The sequence below is a fragment of the Penicillium longicatenatum genome, assembly GCF_028827895.1.
Source record: "Penicillium longicatenatum strain IBT 33135 chromosome Unknown contig_2_segment0_segment0, whole genome shotgun sequence".
Taxonomy (NCBI): Eukaryota; Fungi; Ascomycota; class Eurotiomycetes; order Eurotiales; family Aspergillaceae; genus Penicillium; species Penicillium longicatenatum.
The window spans coordinates 2,787,322-2,807,245 of record NW_026643120.1 but is presented as its reverse complement, the minus strand read 5'-3'; the positions used below and the strand labels follow the sequence as shown (position 1 = coordinate 2,807,245).

Below are 19,924 nucleotides of genomic sequence, written 5' to 3'. Positions count from 1 at the left end.
CCTCACAACGAAGCAGCCACAATTTTCTGTGCCATCTCCACCAAAGTATCCTCCATAACATCCAACTTAGCATCAAAAATCTCAGCACAAGACTCCTTCTCATAAACAGTACAATAAGCCCCCCTAAACCCAACCTTAACAGCAGCAGTAACATCCCACATATGCGCAGCCGCAAACCATTTAATATCATCTTCCCCAAACTTCTTCAGCGCAGGCCGATAAGCATCAAGCGCCGGCTTCGCCACACCAGCGGTATCACACGTAATAAAGTTCTCCAACGGCATATCCAAACCCGCCCGCTCAAAGTATCCGCGAACCCGGACCGCATCGCCAGTAGTAAGACACCAGACGGTGAACCCGGCCTCTCGGAGCGTAGCAAAGCACTCTTTTGTGCCAGGGCGCAGTTCCAATTCTGAGTATGCCTGTGCGCACTCTTCGCGCTCGGTCTCTGTCGCGAAGGATCGGGGATCCTCAATGCCCATCATGTATAGTGTGCGGAAGAACAGGGCGCGAATGATTTCTTTGTAGGGTCTGCAGCGCTCGGAGATGGAGAGGAAGGTGAATTCTAACTCTGCGGCTGTCATCCAGGTGAAACCGAAGGAACGGGCAGTTATATTGTTTGCGAGGAGCTTGGGGCCGATTACGCGGTCGATTCCGGCGTAGAAGGCGTCGAAGGAGACGCAGGTTCCAACTACGTCAAAGACGACGTGCTTCTTGGGGGACATGGTAGGGGTAGTAGGTAGTAAGTAGGTTGGTGTTTGGTGAATGTCGCAGGCAAGCTAGATTGGAATTGAGATGTTGGTTTAGATTATGGGTGGCAGTGTGGTTTTAACAGAGGTCAATGGTCAATTCAGAGGGGCAATGTAAATGTTTAGAAGCTAAAAGAAGCATATATCCCACTAGAAACGGTGCGATTCACGATAGCGCCGATAGTTCCCCCGCACCGGAACCACAATCTAATCAGTTCGGATCCCGGTATTTTGGCTTTTCCTGATCGGGAAGGTCCGGGCCGGTCCGATGTGATTGGCTCAAGTTTTATCATGTCCGGAGAACTTCCGTACAATTTCCTTAATAGATTGGGATTCGCCTCCTATCCTGATAACCAGCGAGAATCCAGCGATACCGATACGGATATCGGTATGGCCGTGTTCTGGATTCATGGAGGCGTTCCAAGGTTAAGGCCGGGGCAGGACAAGATAAGCCAATTTAGTAACTACTAAGACTATCATGTAATGGAAATGACTAGGCAGCTAGACAGCTCCACAGTTATGTAGGATGATGGTCTCAGACCTGTATTACTAAAGATATGATGTCAATGAATTCAATATGTGATATTGTTGAGGTATATCTAGATAAATTTCAAGTGCGCTAATTGACATGGATTATGTATTCATTTCCCTCCCTATGACCACAGAACATTGAGTCTCCAAAGTCCTTTCTTCGGTTCCGGCTCAGGCTCAGGGTTATTCTGATACTGCTCAATGAAAGGCCGGATAGGGATCTCCGCCAATGGGATAATTTTAGTCTTCATCCAGAACTTATAGCCAAAGTATACGATCAAAATGAAAGGCAAATTGAAGTAGCAAGAGATAAAAGTCTCAGTACTCCAGTGCCCCTTAATAAAAGTGCTGTAGCCTCCGGTAAAGAACAGGAGAGTAAAAACGACTAAAGAGACCCAAGTGGTGTACGGCTGTAAGGGGGCAGCCCACGGAAGCTCCTTGTGACGATCGATGCCCTGCTTCTTGCAACCGTAGAGGAAGCGCAAGTAAACAATGAGAATGCAAAGCCAGTTCACAATTGTCGAGATGGAGACGAGATCCTGCAGCCAGGTGAACACAGTGCTGGCAGAGTCTGATAGTGTCATGTATCCCAGTGCCATGAAAACACCGTAAAGACCCACGGCGACGTAGGGGATCGTAAAGCGGTTCAGGCGCTTGAAGATTGCGGGTGCGTGACCTTGCTTTGCCATGCCATAAAGGATTCGGGAGCCGCCAAGCATGTTGGAGTTACCAGAGGACCAAGCGGAGGTGAGAACGACGGCATTGATGATAGAGGGGACGACTTTGATTCCAGCATCACGAGCGGCGATGACGAAGGGCGACTGCGACGCCGTTCCGGTGGAGGCGAGGAGGCTTGGGTCAGCGGAAGACACGACCAAGCCGACCATGAAGATCGAGAGCACATAAAAGAGAAGGATTCGGACGAAGATACGCCGGGCCGCCATAGGAATTGCCTGTCGAGGGTTTCGAGTCTCCGCCGCAGCGACAGTGATGTTCTCAATCCCAGAGTAGGCGTAGAGAGCGTTGTTGAACACCGTCCAAAAACCCAAGAATCGACCCAGAGATCCATCAATGCCGAGGTATTGAACAAAGGGACCATATGGGCTTTTCCAGTACTCGAACCCGATAGATTTATGATCAGGTCCCCCTCCACATGTAATCACCAACGCCATGATGTTGATTCCAATGACCAGCATGATTTTGAGAATAGAGAAACCGAACTCCAGCTCGCCATACACTCGCACGAAGAGGACGGCCGTGAAGATCATTAACACGCCGAAGATGGTGACCCAGATCGCAGGGCTGATGGTGATCCAGAATTCGACGATAACGGCACAGGCGACAAGTTCGGAGGGAATTGAGACGATGTAAGAGTAGACTTGGTTCCAGCCATTGGCGAAGGCCAGAGCAGGGTCGCAAAAGATCTCGGCGTAACGAATCACACCACCATTGAGGGGCGCAAGAGCACCCATTTCACCGACTCCAAAGACGACACTTGACACCAATAATCCGACAATTGAATATCCAAGAAACGCTCCCAAAGGTCCAGCCTCTGCAATCGCTCTTCCAGAACTGAGAAACAGACCGGTCCCAACAGTACCGGCGAGGGCAATCATCTGGATATGCCGCTGGTGCAGGCCCTGTTTGAATTCAATAATCTCTTCCAGTTGGCCAGCGGCATTCTCCACATCCCCCTCTTTTTGCATTTCGGTGTCGTAGGTGGAATATTTCTTCTCATTTGTGGTGATGTCCATTCTGTCCGGTGAATAGTTGATGGACATCTTCAAAGACGCCGTAAGAGAGGAAGAATGAAATTTTCAAATGCAGAATCCATTTTAAACCTTCTCATCTCGTTTTTTTGTACTTTTTCCACTTTTCCTGCATGTCGTCCCTTAGACTCTGTCGGGCACCAATCATCGTGGAGCCGCGCCAGGCTATCGCGGCTAATTGGCAATTGGCAGAGTCTCGTTGGTGGATACGACCGGATCTAAGACCGGCATCGCGATAACAAAGTGTATAAACGTCAAAAGCACCAGATAGACGCACTGACCCCGAATGGCCTCCCCTACCCCTGTCCATTATGCGGGGGAGGTTAATCAGTGGGGCTTGGGAAAGTCGGTATCGATGGCTGTATCGGGCTATGCCGGTCCGGCGGTGACTATAGATAAGTGGCCAGATACTGCTCCGATAGCAACCCGGCAACCGGGGGATCTGATAAAGTCGGTCAACCTTAAGCTTATAAAAAAAGAAGCTCTGCAATCCTGTATTTGCTTTTTTTGTCTTTCAACCCCTTCTGTATTGCTTGATACTCCTGCCACAATTATGACCCAAACAAACGGCATCGCCAACGGCTTCACCGCTATTGCTGGGACCGAGAAATGTCTCCCAACCGTCACCCCCGGAGAAACATTCTGGCAAACCGAGAAAGATGAGCTTCATGATCATCGATCGACGGAGCAGATACCTGAGCACAGCGATATCGTTATCATTGGTGCTGGGTATGCTGGCGTGGGTACTGCCTATCATCTTGTGAAGGACTATAATGCAAAGTCCGTCACCATCTTAGAGGCACGGGGCGCTTGCTCTGGTGCAACCGGCAGAAATGGCGGACACTGCAGACCTGATCTCTATGGCCATATTCCTACCTACATGGATCGAGCAGGAGCTCAAGCTGGTGCTGAGGTTGCTCAATTCGAAATTGCCAATCTACGAGCACTGAAGAAAGTCATCGAGCAGGAGAAAATTGATTGTGATTTTACTTTGACTCGGTCAACCGATGTTTGGTGTAATGAGGAGTCCGCAAAGAAAGCAAAGGCTGTTTATGACCGGATGGTCGCCGAGAACCTCGATTACATGGATGACGTCGTTTTCTATACTGGTGACAGAAGTGAAGGGGTAAGTCATATATTTTCGTTCAAAAGACCCTCAGATTGCTCCAGAGTTGCCACTGACATACAATAGATCTCCGGTGTCAAGGGTGCAAAGGCATGTGCAAGCTTTACAGCTGGCACAATGTGGCCTTATAAATTCATCATGCATCTTGTCCGATTAGTTGTCACAGCTGGCGTCAACCTCCAAACACATACCCCCGTCACTTCCGTGGAACCATGCCCGCAAGAACAAGGCGGCTTTACCATTACCACACCCCGAGGAAAGATGCACGCAGGAAAGGTTGTTTACGCCAACAACGCCTACGTGTCCGGCATTCTCCCCCAATATAAGAAGAACATTATTCCCTGCAAAGGAATTTGTTGTCGAATCACCCTTCCTGAATCCAAGGAAGCGGCACCCTTACTCACTAATTCATACATCAACCGAACCGATGAAAACGTCCTCTCATACCTGATTCCCCGTTCAGACGGCAGTATCATTGTTGGCGGTGCCGCGGCTGTCTTCCGGAATGCCGAGCATCAGTGGTATGACAATGTGGATGATAGTGTTCTGATCGACGCTGCAAAGGACTATTACATCGACTACATGCAGCGAACATACCATGGCTGGGAAGGCGCTAAGATTGATAAGCTCTGGTCCGGCGTTATGGGATACTCATATGACTCTAACCCGCATATTGGTTCGGTTCCTGGGGAATCTGATCAGTACATTCTTGCTGGGTTCAACGGCCACGGCATGCCTGTTATTTGGTTGTCATCGAAGGAGGTGGCCAAGATGGTTATGGAAAATATCTCATTTGAGGATACTAGTCTTCCTCGGCTGTTCCAAAGTACGCAGTTCCGTATTGATCGGGCATTGAATGGGAAGGAGGAGGATGGTGATATCCTTGGAACTGGAAAGTCTGCTGCTACGAAGCCATAAATTGCAGAGTGTATGTTAGAATGTACAAATCGAATATCAATTATGATTACTGGAAGAACTAGAAAGGCGAGATGCGGACTTTGGCCTATATTCCGGGTCTCATCTTGGTGCGTCCCGACTTTACCAAGCTTTACGAGAGGACTCCCACATCAAAGCGAATTGGTCAGTTCTCTATAGATAAATGTCCAATCCCCACTTTTTTAGGCAGAGATAACATATGGCAAAGTCTGGAAGATTTGATTGGCTTCTGTATATCCGCATATTAATTGCCCCCGCAGTGTCGTGTCGGCGGCATTAGCCGCAATGCTTGGTCGGATTTCGGGTTTCGGGTTTATGCCGTGCGCTGGGACATACATAATCCCTCACTTTTCGAGATTCTGTCACTTGCCCTTCAAGCCAATAGACACATAATACAGTTTGACCATTGGTCAAGGATAACATTCAGTCTACTTCCATACGAACTTTGGAAGAATTATCTTCATAATCTGACAACCCGGTAATAGAACAAGACAGTGACTCATCATGTCAGGCAACACGTCTACAACTCCTGTCACAACGGAGAAGACATTCAGCAACTACAATCAAGAGCAAGGAAAAGCCTACGCACAGGGCCGCTCTGACTACCATCCGAAGCTATACCAGTATGTCATCGACATCCACACCTCAACCGGTGGTCAATCCGACAGTCTTCTCGATGTTGGGTGTGGTCCGGGAAATGCCGCTCGAGCTCTGTGCCCACACTTCTCCCATGCTATTGGACTCGACCCGTCCGAAGGAATGGTAGCCACCGCCCGCTCCATAGGGGGCGTCACATCAACCTCCGAACCGATTCGCTATGAGGTTTCCACGGCCGAACATCTCGGAACCAGTCTATCTCAGCAGCCCATCCAAGATGGAAGCGTCGATCTGATCACAGCTGCTAACTCAGCACACTGGTTCGATATGTCCCAATTCTGGCCCACAGCCGCCCGCGTTCTCAAGCCCGGCGGTAGTGTCATACTATGGACGACTGGCAAGACAGACATCCATCATTCTGTTCCCAATGCAGCTGCCATCAACTCTGCCATGGATCAACTAGAAGAAACGCAACTGAAGCCTTTTATGGCTCGGGGTAATCTCATGACCCGGAACCGCTATCTTGACCTCCCCATGCCGTGGGATTTGGAAAACCCTGTGCCGGGATTCGAGGAAGCCGAGTTCGTTCGGAAGGACTGGGATCCTTCCGAGAACTTCCTCGCTCATCAACCGGAGATGAATTTGGATCTTGTGGAGAAGATGTTTGGGACTATGAGTCCTGTTGTTCGATGGCGGGAGGCACATCCGGATGCGGTCGGTACTGAGGATGATATTACGAAGATCTATCGGAGAACAATTGAGCGGCTGCTTCATGAGGCTGGGGTTGAGAAGGGGAAGGAGACCATCAAGGTAGCCATGCAGGCTGTGGTATTGGTTGTCAAGAAGAAATCCCAGTAGCCTCTAAATTTCCTGTCATAGTGTTAGTCTCATAGATTTGAAAACGCCCAGTGAAGATGGGAAATCAGGAGGTCTTTGCCTCCAATCTAGGCGCCAGGCCATAATGCTTACTCCAAAGGATCCGCTTACTGCCCCTTTAATATCATAAATTCCGAGTCCATTTGGGTTCACATCAAATTTACATGTCTACAAATGAAACGAATTTCTCACCATTTCAACCAATCAAAGTCCATACTTCCGCTAGCGCATCTTGAAGATGGGTTGCTTTGACCCCGAAGCACCAGTTGATTGGCCGGCTCGGGTTATTGACGTCATTTTTACTTTTTTTAGACTAACAGAATCGGCGTGCATACATCGCCAAGGTGATTTTAAAGACTAGGCCAAATGGAAGCAGTCAAACCACATAACATTGAGACAAAATACGCGTAGTGGGATAAATCATGTCCTGATCAAGTTGTTTAAAGAGGGGGGTGTCTCTTGGTCAGTTGGGCGTTGGGCTGATTCTGGTAACGCATACAAACAATAAGCAGATAATCCACCAATACTGGATCAAGTGCCACACCACATTATTTGCAAGTGAGAGACTCCATTATCAAGCTGTACTGCCCACTCTGACGCCTCAATCCAAGAGATGACATCATATAGCCTTTACGTCTTTGTAATCATTGTTGGTTGTGTCGTCGCTACATTCATCGGCTACTCACTACATTATATCTCAACCAACGGATTTGCAGACGATAACTGCGAGCCAGAGATGTCTGAAGAGCAGAAGCATTATATGCGGGACGTACGATGGCGAAATGTGCTTGATCTTCAAGAAGCATGCCGTGCACAGGCTCCTGGCCGGCCTCGAAATGGTGGAATGAGACAATGATGCCAGTTCATGATATGAGGAACCTTAGGTACGTCGAGCGCAGATTTCTGACCAATAGCATTATTATGTTTGACTTGTAAGGTCCAGCTAATGATCGAGCGCGCTAGATGAGTGACGTTTTTTTGATTCGACGGATATACATTTTGAACGTTTGTATGATCAGAGATTTATGCATGTTTTTAGTTATACTTGGCTTGTTTTGGATTTATTGAATGATCCAGAACATTTTATTGGATATGGGGTTAAAGGCGATTCAAGGCTTGAGGATCAGATACATACCCTTCTATGCTACTGCACCTATAGATTGCAAACTAAGCACCTCTGCTCAAAATTCAGTCCATGCTCTGGATAAAGAATCCTGGAGTCTTTTTTGGCTTGAATATCGGGCCCAGTTCATGTGATATTAGCAAATGTATCCTCAATTATACCATTGTAGTCGAAAGTGCAGTGTTCCTTAGAGATACATATTAAATCTTTTATTCGATCATTAAGTCGTAAATCTCTGATCCTATATGTACATTCGTAGGTTTTATAAATGTTATACATGTTCTTTCACACTAGCATCTCTATGAGATGCCTCGGGGAAATCACCATGTGTAACCTCAAACGTGTGCTGAATACCGACTTCGATCTTTGGTCCCGGAGGAAGACGAGGCGAGTGATTAATGGTCAAACCTTCCTCACTGCTGTTATTGCTAGACGTTCTCGTCCAGGTGGTTCCAAGACCCCCCTGACTCTCAATATTCGTCACCATCACTGCCAGTTTATCGGGTCGCAGTTCGCCTCTGTTGCTTGTGTCCATCGATCCGAGTGGCATCGCTTTCTGTTGACTACCACCGACGCGTCGGGAGCCTGATGCACGGGGGAATCCGGATGAAGGGTAGTTATCAGAGCGGGAGCCGAGCCAGTGGCGGAGGAGGGGACGAAGAGTTGCTAGACTGCCTGCTGTGATTCCGAGGCCAGCTTCGGCGATGGACCAGATGGCGATTTGGTAGGTAGCGTCTGAAAGGATTAGGTTGGTTCAAAAAGAAAAATAAAGCGAGCGGCTGGAGCTTACAGAGGAAATCAGGATTCTCGAATGTTTTAACGAAGGGCAGCCGGACGATAACTGCTGATGAGGCACTTGTTTTTGTTAGTGATTGGGTCAGATTTGTGGAATACGGGCGGTAACTTACACGCAGGCCATGCTAAGAATTCCGATGACGGCCACCTTGGCGTTTCTCTTCATGTGCAGGTCTTTCACGAGGAAAATTGGAAGGATTCCCACGGTAAAATCACAAATTGCCGCGAACACACTGTAAATGTATGTCATGATAACGATGATGTGGATATCGATGCAATAGCCCTCAATAGAGGGATCCTCTTTTGTTCGATTCCAGAAGTAGGACACTGGCTTGCACTGCAGAAGCATGAGGAAGAAGAACACCAATCCCGCAAGAACGGTGAGAATCATGACCATGTATAGAATCCAAATATGAGTCCGCTTGACAGTGATCCGCATCAGGAAAATGCACACTGACACCTTGCATCCAATCGAAGCAAAGCAGTAAGCAACCTCGCACAGCCACCAATAATTCATGGCGATCGCACGATGATCCGGTTCTAGGTGTTCAAATTGATACCCAGTACCATATCGAGTCCCTCCAATCACACATGAACAGAACATCATGAAAAATACCTGCACACATTAGCCTTTCCTCATGGGAAATGTAGAGGGAAGGGGGCACCTACCGCTGCAAATACCATCGCCCCATCGTCAAGACCAAAAGCTCTCACCACCCGGGCGCGGACGTAACAGCGCAGCATGACCGCGATGGTCGCCACGGGCATGAAGCAGGCCGCAACGGTCTGCACGCCCACTTTCCTGGCATGTTCGTCCGTGTGTGCCTGTCCGTCCGTCATGTTTGTGAAAAGTGACAGGAAGACATTGGAGAATTTTGTGGGGCAGCGGGATCATTTAAACAAGATCCTCACGGTGCGAATAGCCGCGAATTCTAGAATAAGAAAACGGGCATTAGATGGCCCGCAGCTTCAGGGGCGGGTTTAGCATCGAAGGGGCTTGACTAGACCGGTCCACCGGGCCAAAGGTAGAACGGATCAGCGTGGTAGCGTGGCCTTGGAAATGGTCGGAAATGATTAGTCGTTTACAGTAGTCAGTACACGGGAGGCTCTGAGAGGCCTATGACAGGCAGTGACAGAAGCCAATTGGGGATCCATTCCATGTTTCTGGGAACGGTCACTACCGAGAAATTGTTTCCTGATAAAGGAACATTAAGCTACTGAAGTCTACGCCTTCGGGTTGACGACCGGGTGCAGATCCACTTCAGGCCAATCGCCCCGAATCTGGAGCGATGTCCGCGGTCAGAAACTTGCCGGCGAACGGAATCTGATTGGTCGATTCAGAACTGGACAATGCCCATAGTGGGGTTTTGCTTGTCAAAGGAAATTACATGTCTTACATTGACCATGCCGCTCATATTCCACGATCGTCAGTGAAGACGTTGACGAACAAAATTCTTCCTTGTCGAATAAAGTTTTTTCAATCCCATAGTCTGATCTACCGACCAAACACTGCATGCACAAATTTGCATTTAGGTGAAACACAATAGTGGGAGATGTGGCGTGCCCTAGCCCTATGCTGCACTGGACTAGACCAAGTACGGTCTCCACCATCAAACGGAGACGCTAAGGGTCTGCGGAGCCAAGTTACCTATTCGAGTATTTCCTATGCCTTCACAAGCGGCAGTGAAAACATGTTCTCCGCATTCAAATGACACACCTGTACAAACTCCCTGACGGGGCATAAGTCCCGCGGATCTCCGGGTGTCAAAAATATCTGAAGCTATGAGTGGTACTCGTTTGATGCAGCGCGCGTCGATAAAAGCCACGTTTCAAGGTTTTCACCCCTGCTTACGCCCTGCCAAACCTTAACGAAAGTGTAATCAGATGGCTATTTTCATCAGATTCTTAACCTCGGTAGCCTTCCGGTCCCAGCGGAAGGGAAGTCGAAGGGCTCGTTTACTCGTATAACCTTATTGTAGTCTTGAAGCTCTCCTGCAGTGCGTCCCACATTAGGTCAAAAGGAGCGGCTCTCAGACCCATGGCATTCATCCATCACCCCACTTGTGCCACATGTTGAAGTGGAGTTGCTTCAACGTATACAGACGTGAATAAATTTTACGACCGAATTAGGCCTAGGCTTCCGTCGGCTCCTGAGCCTTGTTTTTGGGACCTTTTTTACTTTGGTAGATAAAGGAATTGCAAACAAACTAAGGGTTTCAGTACGATGGACCTGGTCACAATGGACAGAATATGAGAGAAGTCCGTCAAACAATTAGGCCGGTAGATTACTAACACTGCCGAGTGATGGTCTATGCGCTTAACTTCAGTGGAGTTCTTAAGATAAAAGGGTGGGTATTAAGATAACTCAAGGGCCTGGAACCTGTATGGATAGGGGCGCCCAGCCTCGCTGCTGCGCTGAAATTGTGGGTTTGAGGATATCTTCGCCGTAAACTGTGCAAGGCTCTCCATAGTCCCAAGCGATTGAACAGAGCCTTCTGCAACGCTAGGTTCGGTGTAGCGAGGACACGAAACGTTGAGGAGGCCATGAATCGTCTCGACAACCTCACTAAGTGACTATTAGAGATGCTGTCAGGTATGAGTTTTGCAGCTGAGAATCCTGTAGAGAGAAACGTTGAAACTCATGTCAAATAAATCGGGTTGGCAAGTGAGCAACGTCCCTAGTCAGCAACGCTCCCTATCTGTCCTCTCCCTTTCTCGTCTCTCCTTAAGCACCCCACCATTTTCCAATAGCGGGCTACAGGATTTTTGCTTTTTCGCATCCCCTGACTCGCAATGCTTCATCGGTCATTGTCGAAATAGGTTAATTGAGACGACGTTTACGCGGAGGCTGATCTACATAGGCTAACTTTCAGCGTTCCTTGGCAGCCACCCCCTGGTATCTAGAAGCCTTGTAATTTTGGCTATATGCCTGGAACGTAAAGCGTGAGACCCAGGCCTCAACTTGTCTGGTATGCAGATAGCTCCCACACTCACGCTCGTCACTTCTCTCTTTCTCTTCCGCTTGTCCTCTCGCTCTCCCATCGACCATCCACACATCTTCCCTGCTTCAAATTGGCCGAAAACAAGCGCCATGGCCCTCAACTTTGCAAACGACCCTTCTCCGAGATTAAGTTTCAGCCTAATGTTATTGGACAGGCGTGCTATTACCAATGATTGGTTATTTTGTCATTGACAAAGACAACAACTATCTTTAACTGAGAAATTGCCCTCTTTCAAATGACATCCAACGTCTCAAGAAACATCCACATTCACAGATTTGCACCCAGACAATATTCTTGTTGACGATATGGTGTCTGTTGCCTCGTCGGTCCTTTTTCAAGTGGTATGCTCTCGTCCAATCGAGTTGCTCCGCACATCTTCCTGGCTTTCCACCCAACCTCATTATGAGATTGCTGAAGAAACAGCCGATTGTGGTGCGGTCAGAATAGAGCATATTGATATCATGGTAACTGAAGAAAAGACGTCAGGATTAAGAGAATCCAGATTGTCCGAAGTAATGGAGTAGTCGAGCAGGGTTTGGCCCTCCCCTGCTCTTGCTAATCCGACCAGCCATCACGATTCTCTACAAGCAGATCTAGCCTTGCTCCATTGAAAATTGACCAAATCATGCCAGGTGAGGTTTTTCGAGAGGTGGTGTCCACCGGGGCAAGATACATCGGTACTAACATTAGCAGGAGGTAAGGGTCATTGTGAGTTGGACATCTCAGACTACATGGCTTTCAATAGCATAGTTGATCCATGTCAATGGCCCAAACTCTAAATAAACAGCATGTCCGTACACTATCCGGGCTTGATTTTACCATCAATAACTAGGCTTCACTTACCAGTCGTCCATGACCTAGGAAAGAAAAACGGAATGTATAGGACGGACCAACGGAGACGAAAGAAACTTGTCCTATCCGACGTAAGACTACAGAAGTATAGTACCTTTGGAATGCTACAGTACCAAGCCGCTTTCTCCAAGAAGGCACGTTGACCCGGAGAAAACGGAGAGTCCGGAGAAATCCAATGTCTGTGCCGTACCTGCATGAATGGTCCGAGGTCGGACATTGGGAAACTCGGCCGAGGCTTCTTAAAACGGAAGATGAAGCCGACCACCACCAAAACTTTGAGCCCTGCTTTTGTTCACCCCCTCACATCATGTCTTCATTAGACACGCGGCTTCCCTTGTACCTGGCAACCTCGGTCCTAATTTGTTCATGATCGTCATAATTTCCCCACTTATCTGCAGGCCTGGCATCTGAGGTCTTCAGATTCTGTCGCTAGATGCAGGTTTCATCAATTGAAGCGGCATCGTTTTGCCGAGTATACACAGCAACTCTTCTCAATATGGATGAGAGGGAATGCACAAACGGCGATTTACCTAACAAGTAGTAACTAAGCTAACTTCTCCGACATTTCCTGTACATGCCTACAGATGCAAGAAGCAGTATAACCAATAGATCACTGTCGTCCACCGAACCAACTTTGGAAGCTCGGCCCTGGCCCGAATCTGCTCCCACATTCGGGGTTTATTCAAGCCTCACCCGAGATGATCGTCATTAACTCTTTGCATGAGAACGGAGACGTCTTCCCGTCTTGGCAAGTATCAGCTATGGGTGATGCAATACGTCTCCGGGGGATTCCTGGTTGACTGCATGGGGTACATATATAAACCGCGATCTCGTCGATCAATTGACTTCATTCCATCCTTTTCAACATCTCCCCCCGCCTTCCGATTCCTGTCTTAGGATCAATCCAGCGGGATGACGTCTTTCATTAACAGGGGCCTTGCAGCCCTGGCCCTTGGCGCTGCTGTCGCCGATGCCCAGCTCTGGGACAAGGTAATTGAGACCTCCCTGGGCCCTGTCAAGGGTTACAAGTACTTCAACGAGTCGACTCTCGAGAAATACTTCAACCGCTCCGAGTCCAATGTTACGGCCTACCTTGGTATCCCCTTTGCCGCCGACACTGCCTACCAGAACCGTTGGAAGCCCCCGCAGCCCCGTGAGCCATGGAACGAGACTTTCGATGCCACTACATGGGGATATGCTTGCCCTAGCAATATGGCCAGCAACATCAGCGAGGACTGCCTCAACCTCAACATCTGGACCAATGCTGGAAGTGCAGATGCCAAGCTCCCTGTTATGCTCTGGAATCAGGGCTCCGATGAGACTAGCAATGATGCTTGGTGGTACGGTGGTGGTATGGCCCTGAAGGATGTCATCCTGATCACCTTCAACCGCCGTGACGATGCTTTCGGCTACCTGGCCCACCCCGAACTCAATGCTGAGGGTCTGAAGGCCACTGGCCACAACACTTCCGGTAATTACGGTGTCCTCGACCAGCTGGAGGTTCTCAAGTGGATTCAGAAGAACATTGCCAACTTTGGTGGTGATCCCGACCGCGTCACCGTTGCTGGTCAGTCTTTTGGTTCTTCACAGGTCTACCACGCCGTCAACAGCCCTCTCTTCAAGGGTTACTTCCACGGTGGTATCTCGGAGTCCGGCATCCGCTGGCCCCGCGACCCCATGCTGGCGGGTCTTGCCACTTCTTACACTAACATGTCCGCTGCCCTCTTCCACGGAACGAATTATACCACTTTCCACAATGCCTCCAGCATCGCCGAGCTGCGTGAGAAGTCGATGGAGGACCTCTTGATCGGCTCCCAGGACCGTGTCAACAGCACCTGGATCTGGTGGGTGACTGCTCTCTCCGCCGACTACCCATTGATCTTCAAGCCGGTGCTGGACAACTACGTCCTCCCTGAAAAGTACATCGAGTCATTGATGAACGGCCCCGCCAACGACGTCCCCGTCATCACTGGTAACACCAAGGATGAGTCTGGCGCCTCCCTCTCCACCGACTACACTCTTGAGGAATACAAGTACTACTGCACCCTCAAGTACGGCAGCCTTGCCAAGCGCTACTTCGAGCTCTACAGCGCCCAGGACAACCAGACCCTCGCCGACCACGCCTGGAACGCCGCTGCCCGTGATATGGGCGTGGTCGGTTCTTGGGCCTACGGAACTGAGTGGTACAAGGCTGCCACCTCGGATTTCTACACCTACTACTGGACCCACGCTCCCCCGGGCCAGAACCAGGGCGCTTTCCACCAATCCGAGATCATGTATGCGCTGAACGCCCTGTATGCCAATGCGGACACCTACCCTTTCACCGCTATCGACTACGAGATTCAGGAGCAGATGTCCTCCTACTGGGCTAACTTCGCCAAGACCCTTAACCCTAACAATGGTGGTTCTTACCAGGGCAAGGGCAAGCTGGCTCATTGGGCGCCCAACAGCGCCAACGGCACCCAGGTCGTCATGGAGCTGGGTAACCACTTTGGCAATGTTCCCATCGCGCGTTCCTCGAAATACGTCGATTTCATTATGGACTACTACTCCCAGCAGATCGCTTACTAAAGGAGGTCCAGTCACGTTTCTGGTAGATAAAGCCTGGAGCTTTCAACCGAACCAGAGTACATGTACCTCTCTGTGAAATACATAAGACATGATTCTATCTGTCCTGTCTACTTTTCTCCATTCATGTATCTACATTCAAACATTTATACACGATATCAACTCGAACTCGAACTCGAACTCAGACCCTGCTAATCAATCTACGATCCATATCATCTATTTCCATATCTGCAAATGCAGAGGCTATACATGTGCAACCCGAGTTTCACCGACATGTGACCCCATGCAACCCCTCGGGCAGCAGAGCAAACATGGCAAAAAATGCCACATCCAGTAACGTAGTCCAGACAATCTGATCCCGCCGATCTTATCAAGTTCAAGATCTACAGATCACCATTCGAGCCAACGCAGTGCCGATCCGGGTCTAGTCTGGTCGCACACAGACCCTAGTGGGTTCATAGCGCGTGGATCCTCCAGCAGAATGACTAGACTGGATTTGATGTGAGGGAGATCCGTATGCACATGTCGTAGTCGTACAGATTGGCTTGGACATACATCTTCTGTCATGTGCCCCCTCGTCCTTTGTGACTTTTTTTCTTTTCTTATTCCTAGCAACTTTCGATTCAATAAGTTGTGGGACCGATATTTAGTATTTCATTCGCGTTGATCTAGGTGAGTACGAAACATATCGTGAATCTAGTGCCTGCCAGTCCTATCTGTGATTTCTATTGTGAAATTCCAATTACTGGTTTACCCTGCTTACTGTGGATGTCTACGTCTGTTTTCGTTTCAACGTGCCATGCTGACACGACCAACCACATTAGGAAACCATCAAGGTGAAACGGCCCTAAAATTCATTCATATCCATGCCTATGTTATTCGCGGAACCATCTCCAGATACGACGATCACGATGCAGCCGCCCTCGTCCTCTCCCGACCACAAAACTGCCAAGAATGCTACCGGTGGTGACGCAAATTGGACTCGAAATATACTATCCTCGATTTGGGGCTTTTTCTCCAGTGGGCCTGGGGAAGATACCGAGGCTGATGCTGTTGAGGCATGGGTTGGGGTGCGGAGGGGGCGGGGTCGATGTCGGTCTGTTGGGGAAGTCCGGTGATCAATGAGTTTGAGAGAATAAATTGGGAAGGTCTTGGGTTTCGGGCATTCATGGATTGGATTGGGCTGGTTATTTGTTACCTCGGGGTTGGATTCAGTGCAATTTTATTCATTATACCAATACAAGTTACTATATTTGAACGGTTCAAAATGTAATCAAGACAAAGCAGTTAGATGCTCAGTAATAAATCGAATCCATAGGTGGTATAGATACATGGGTAACTAGAAACATCGCCATACACCAAGTATAGTACAAGTACAGCTCTTCCCGGAGAGACTCAATCACCAGCTGGGAGTCACAAACGCTTAAAGACACAAAGGGTTATACAAATCGAGCGGAAGCTTAAGCTTCCACACGAGTAGGAATCTTGACCGTACCACGAGTGCGATCATTCGTAGGCACACCGTAGCGACGACCAGGAGCCCAGGGAGCCCGGCCATCAACGCCGACGGTCTCCTTGGTAAAGACGGCATCCTGGATGCGGTAATCAAAGCGCCCACCGACGGGCTCAACATGGCTCACGCTCTTCTCGCGACGTTCCTGAGCACGCTCCCGACGCTTCTTCTCAGCCTCCTCCTGGCGCTTGAGGCGCTGGCTGTGACGTTCGGTGACCAAACGGCGCTCGTCAGGATAAGCCATGCGATCACGCTCCAGCTGAACCAGTTGCGGGTGCGGGATGCGCACGTCCGCAGGCTGGAGGACCTGGCGGGCGTTGGCGCCCTTGCCGACCCACTCGATCGAGCCAGGTTTTTGCATCACCTCCTCGGCAAGGTCGGAGGGATGAGAAATCTTTTCCTTTTGTTCATTCTCCATAGCCGGGGCTCCGGAGAATACTCGACCGGCATCAACTCGGGTAAACGAGCGCGATTCAGGGACGGGGTAAAAGATTTGTGAGCCAGTGGAAGGGTGGACGGGGAGGTCGTTAATAGGCTCGTGGTAGGTCTGGCGCTCGCCCTGCTGAGAAAGCGGAGTGACCGGAATCATTTCATGGACTGCACGAGCATATGGCAACGCCATAGGCTTACCCTGTTGCAAATGATATTAGCAACCACCGACAAACAAAAATGTGTAAGGTGTAATTTGAGTGAAAATGACAGCAATTCAGTTTAAAGGAAATTTCTAACCAGTCAAGCAAAGCTTGTGTCTTCAAGACTAATCGATTTTTTTCTTGACTCATCATATGCGTCGGGGATGGGACTTCGGAATGAAGCTAAGAAAAAGAGAGGGAGAGAGAGAAAGGAGGCTAGCTTACCTGTGACTTTTGTCTTCGCTCCAGCTCCACCAAACGCACCACCGCTGCGATCCGCTTCATATCGATACCAAGCTCGACACTGACGGCGCGCAGACTCTTCTTCTTCTCGACAACCCGTACATAGACCTCGTTGCGCAGGTCCTCACTGAGGACACTCTCGCTAATGAAATTCCGGTTGTTCGGGAACGGCCGTGTTGTATCAGTGAGATCCATATCCCGTGCATCCTTCAAATAATTGGTTTCGCCAGGAATATGGTGTTTGTAGGCAGCTCCCTGGGTGTTAAGCCACTCAAACATTTGTCGACGAAGCTTGGTCTGGGGGGCGGCCGTAGCCGAGAATTGGCGGGAAAGGGATTGTGATGAAGAGCATGAGGGAAGTGAGGAGGATGAGGATGAGGAAGTGAGATAGGGGAGAAGTGCGTTGGACACGCGGGTCTGTATCCGAGGCGCCATTTGGGGAGGGGGCTGTTGCCCTGTGAATTATCAAGGAAGACCAATGCTATAAGAGGGTATGGAAAATATTATTCACAAAAGCAGCGGCCAACAACAAGCCTGCTGCAATTGGTGGGTTGGGGGTTGCGGATGTTGGGGGGTTGTGTTTGTGGCAGGGAAAGAAACTTTTTCGGCGAGGAAGTTGGCGTGGTGTGTCACGTGCCTAGCTTCCCCGGCATCCACCAGTTCACCAGTTCGTTTCTTCAATGCTGGATTGAGACCAGAGACGAGTCCAGACTCTAGAGTACACGTATTCAAGTCTGTTGTGTCAGAAAAGAAACCAGTGCAGCTTTGTCACAATTCATCAAAGTGGAAGGTACGAGATCTACAAACCAGGAAGCCGCGATTTTCGAGTATATACCTCCGCCTCTTTTCCGGATTCTAACCCTTGTCTTCTTTTTTTATTCCTTCTTCCCCTCATTCTATGAATATTCCAAATAGAGCAGAAAAAAGCTGTACTCCAGATTTGTTGGGAATCGGCACGTTTCCGCTCTCAAGATATCTCAATTGTCTGTCACTTTTCTGTCGTGATTCTCGAATCCAGACAAACATCTCACTTGGAGTGATCTGGATTTTTTTAGGAGCTTTCGAACATTTTTAGTCCACAGCTGATGACTCGAATGGGTCTTTATCCAAGAAACTCATGTGCCACCCGTTTCGTTTGATATCTCAAACTTTTCTAAATCTCTTGCACTCACGCTGAATCCGGAGAAGCACCTGAAAGGCACCTGTTAGCCAGGAACTCGCATGACCAAATCTGGGTTGTTCTGGCAGTATCCACAGCGTAGACAGTGAACAGATGGGCAATGCTAAATCAGGTATGGACATGGACTGCGGGAAAGCCGCGAGCAAGAGCAAGCCACTCGGCTACCTAGAAACACCGTGTCTTCCTTAAGACTATAAACCTTTATCTGACAGTCAATTGAATTGAAGGTTGAAAAATCCATGGGAGCGGTTCAAAGGCATTGATCTCAGTGAACTTTGGAGTAAACGTACCACTGGAGCAGTATTCCTGGACATCCGTCTCTTCATACCTGAACCTATTGGAGGGATATTCGTTCCAGGCCACTGTGCCTTTGCATGCGCCAGTTCGGCAATAATACAGGGTCCTCTTAGTCTCCCATCTTTTCCTGAACATAGGAGCAAGGCCATAGCAAGGTTGTTCCATATCTCGCAGCTCACAACGATGAAGAGCCAATTCTTTTTTATCATATTCATCGAGTTCACGTACTCCCAGTTGCACTCCCGGGCGGCGAAATTCATGATCGTACCCGGCTTTCAACTTTTTATGTATACGATACACTTGTTCTGCTCAGATTGTCGAACAAGCCTTCGCGATTTAGTCACGGTGGACTCTGGTTTGACTTAAATGCGGCATGCTCCTTTGCGTTCTGATGCATACTCGTCAAGATGTGAGACCTGTGGGTCATGCTCTTATATAGAACTTCCTGTAAGATGGTAAACGGATCATGATATGTCTCAATGACAGGCTGGATCAACGAGAGAGCCGCAAATGCCTAGGTGCTCTGAGCTCCAGTCAAAATTTGCACAAACATTTGGATCCCCAGTCTTATATCGAAAGACGAAGTAGGCGAGTAATTTGATGAGAGCCTAATTTTTAAGCGTATCCACCTGGCAGGTGTGAGGCACCAGGGGTTGTGGAGTACACCCAGAGGGTGAAGTAGAGAGCGTGACGGCAAGGGCATGAAGAACGGACCTTGAGGGGAAATGATATGATAGAGGCGACGATTTGCGGTAGGTATACCTAAGTGAGTATATATAACCGTGGAACTATCTGAGTAGATAGCCTTCCAAGGAAGATGCCTACAAAGTGCACAAATTGGCCCCGATATCTCAATGGATGGATGGATTATCAAAATCAAATAATCTCCTTCCAAGGTTGGTCAATTGATATTTCAAAATTGATGCGCATATTATCACCCACCTATTTAATGTATAGAAGGACATCTGGATGTTCATGCATAGGTAGGCCCATAGCACTTCCAAGGTTTGAAGGCCACTTTTACAGGGCACATGAGGTACATAGGGCCGATCTTGTCACGTGTATTGCACATGTATTCCGTGGTCTAGCGCCAGAAACAGCTCCAGAGACAACAAAAGTTTACTAGAATCACCCG

At 48.9% G+C, this 19,924-nt stretch overlaps 8 protein-coding genes across 8 annotated transcripts; 4 read left to right on the top strand and 4 right to left on the bottom strand.

Moving 5' to 3' along the window:
* Window positions 1-2: 2 nt before the first annotated feature.
* N7484_003571 (putative 2-haloalkanoic acid dehalogenase) lies at window positions 3-725 on the bottom strand (the record flags this gene model as incomplete). The annotated part of the gene is made up of 1 exon (XM_057113991.1): window positions 3-725. The coding sequence occupies one exon, from the start codon at window positions 723-725 to the stop codon at window positions 3-5; it is 723 nt and encodes a 240-aa protein (XP_056974131.1).
* A 677-nt stretch (window positions 726-1,402) lies between these two features.
* N7484_003570 (aromatic amino acid and leucine permease) lies at window positions 1,403-3,034 on the bottom strand (the record flags this gene model as incomplete). Its single annotated transcript, XM_057113990.1, has 1 exon — window positions 1,403-3,034. One exon carries the CDS (start codon window positions 3,032-3,034, stop codon window positions 1,403-1,405), a length of 1,632 nt encoding a protein of 543 aa, XP_056974130.1.
* Window positions 3,035-3,602: 568 nt separating this feature from the next.
* Window positions 3,603-5,093, top strand: N7484_003569 (NAD(P)/FAD-dependent oxidoreductase; the record flags this gene model as incomplete). Its single annotated transcript, XM_057113989.1, has 2 exons — window positions 3,603-4,175; window positions 4,242-5,093. 2 exons carry the CDS (start codon window positions 3,603-3,605, stop codon window positions 5,091-5,093), a joined length of 1,425 nt encoding a protein of 474 aa, XP_056974129.1.
* Window positions 5,094-5,615: 522 nt separating this feature from the next.
* On the top strand, window positions 5,616-6,566 carry N7484_003568 (class I SAM-dependent methyltransferase; the record flags this gene model as incomplete). Its single annotated transcript, XM_057113988.1, has 1 exon — window positions 5,616-6,566. The coding sequence occupies one exon, from the start codon at window positions 5,616-5,618 to the stop codon at window positions 6,564-6,566; it is 951 nt and encodes a 316-aa protein (XP_056974128.1).
* A 1,412-nt stretch (window positions 6,567-7,978) lies between these two features.
* N7484_003567 (uncharacterized protein) lies at window positions 7,979-9,342 on the bottom strand (the record flags this gene model as incomplete). Its single annotated transcript, XM_057113987.1, has 4 exons — window positions 7,979-8,442; window positions 8,498-8,562; window positions 8,616-9,118; window positions 9,172-9,342. The coding sequence occupies 4 exons, from the start codon at window positions 9,340-9,342 to the stop codon at window positions 7,979-7,981; spliced, it is 1,203 nt and encodes a 400-aa protein (XP_056974127.1).
* Window positions 9,343-13,268: 3,926 nt separating this feature from the next.
* Window positions 13,269-14,927, top strand: N7484_003566 (Alpha/Beta hydrolase protein; the record flags this gene model as incomplete). The annotated part of the gene is made up of 1 exon (XM_057113986.1): window positions 13,269-14,927. The coding sequence occupies one exon, from the start codon at window positions 13,269-13,271 to the stop codon at window positions 14,925-14,927; it is 1,659 nt and encodes a 552-aa protein (XP_056974126.1).
* Window positions 14,928-15,835: 908 nt separating this feature from the next.
* Window positions 15,836-16,042, top strand: N7484_003565 (uncharacterized protein; the record flags this gene model as incomplete). Its single annotated transcript, XM_057113985.1, has 1 exon — window positions 15,836-16,042. One exon carries the CDS (start codon window positions 15,836-15,838, stop codon window positions 16,040-16,042), a length of 207 nt encoding a protein of 68 aa, XP_056974125.1.
* A 342-nt stretch (window positions 16,043-16,384) lies between these two features.
* Window positions 16,385-17,747, bottom strand: N7484_003564 (mitochondrial 37S ribosomal protein mS45; the record flags this gene model as incomplete). Its single annotated transcript, XM_057113984.1, has 2 exons — window positions 16,385-17,068; window positions 17,295-17,747. 2 exons carry the CDS (start codon window positions 17,745-17,747, stop codon window positions 16,385-16,387), a joined length of 1,137 nt encoding a protein of 378 aa, XP_056974124.1.
* Between the last annotated feature and the right edge of the window lie 2,177 nt (window positions 17,748-19,924).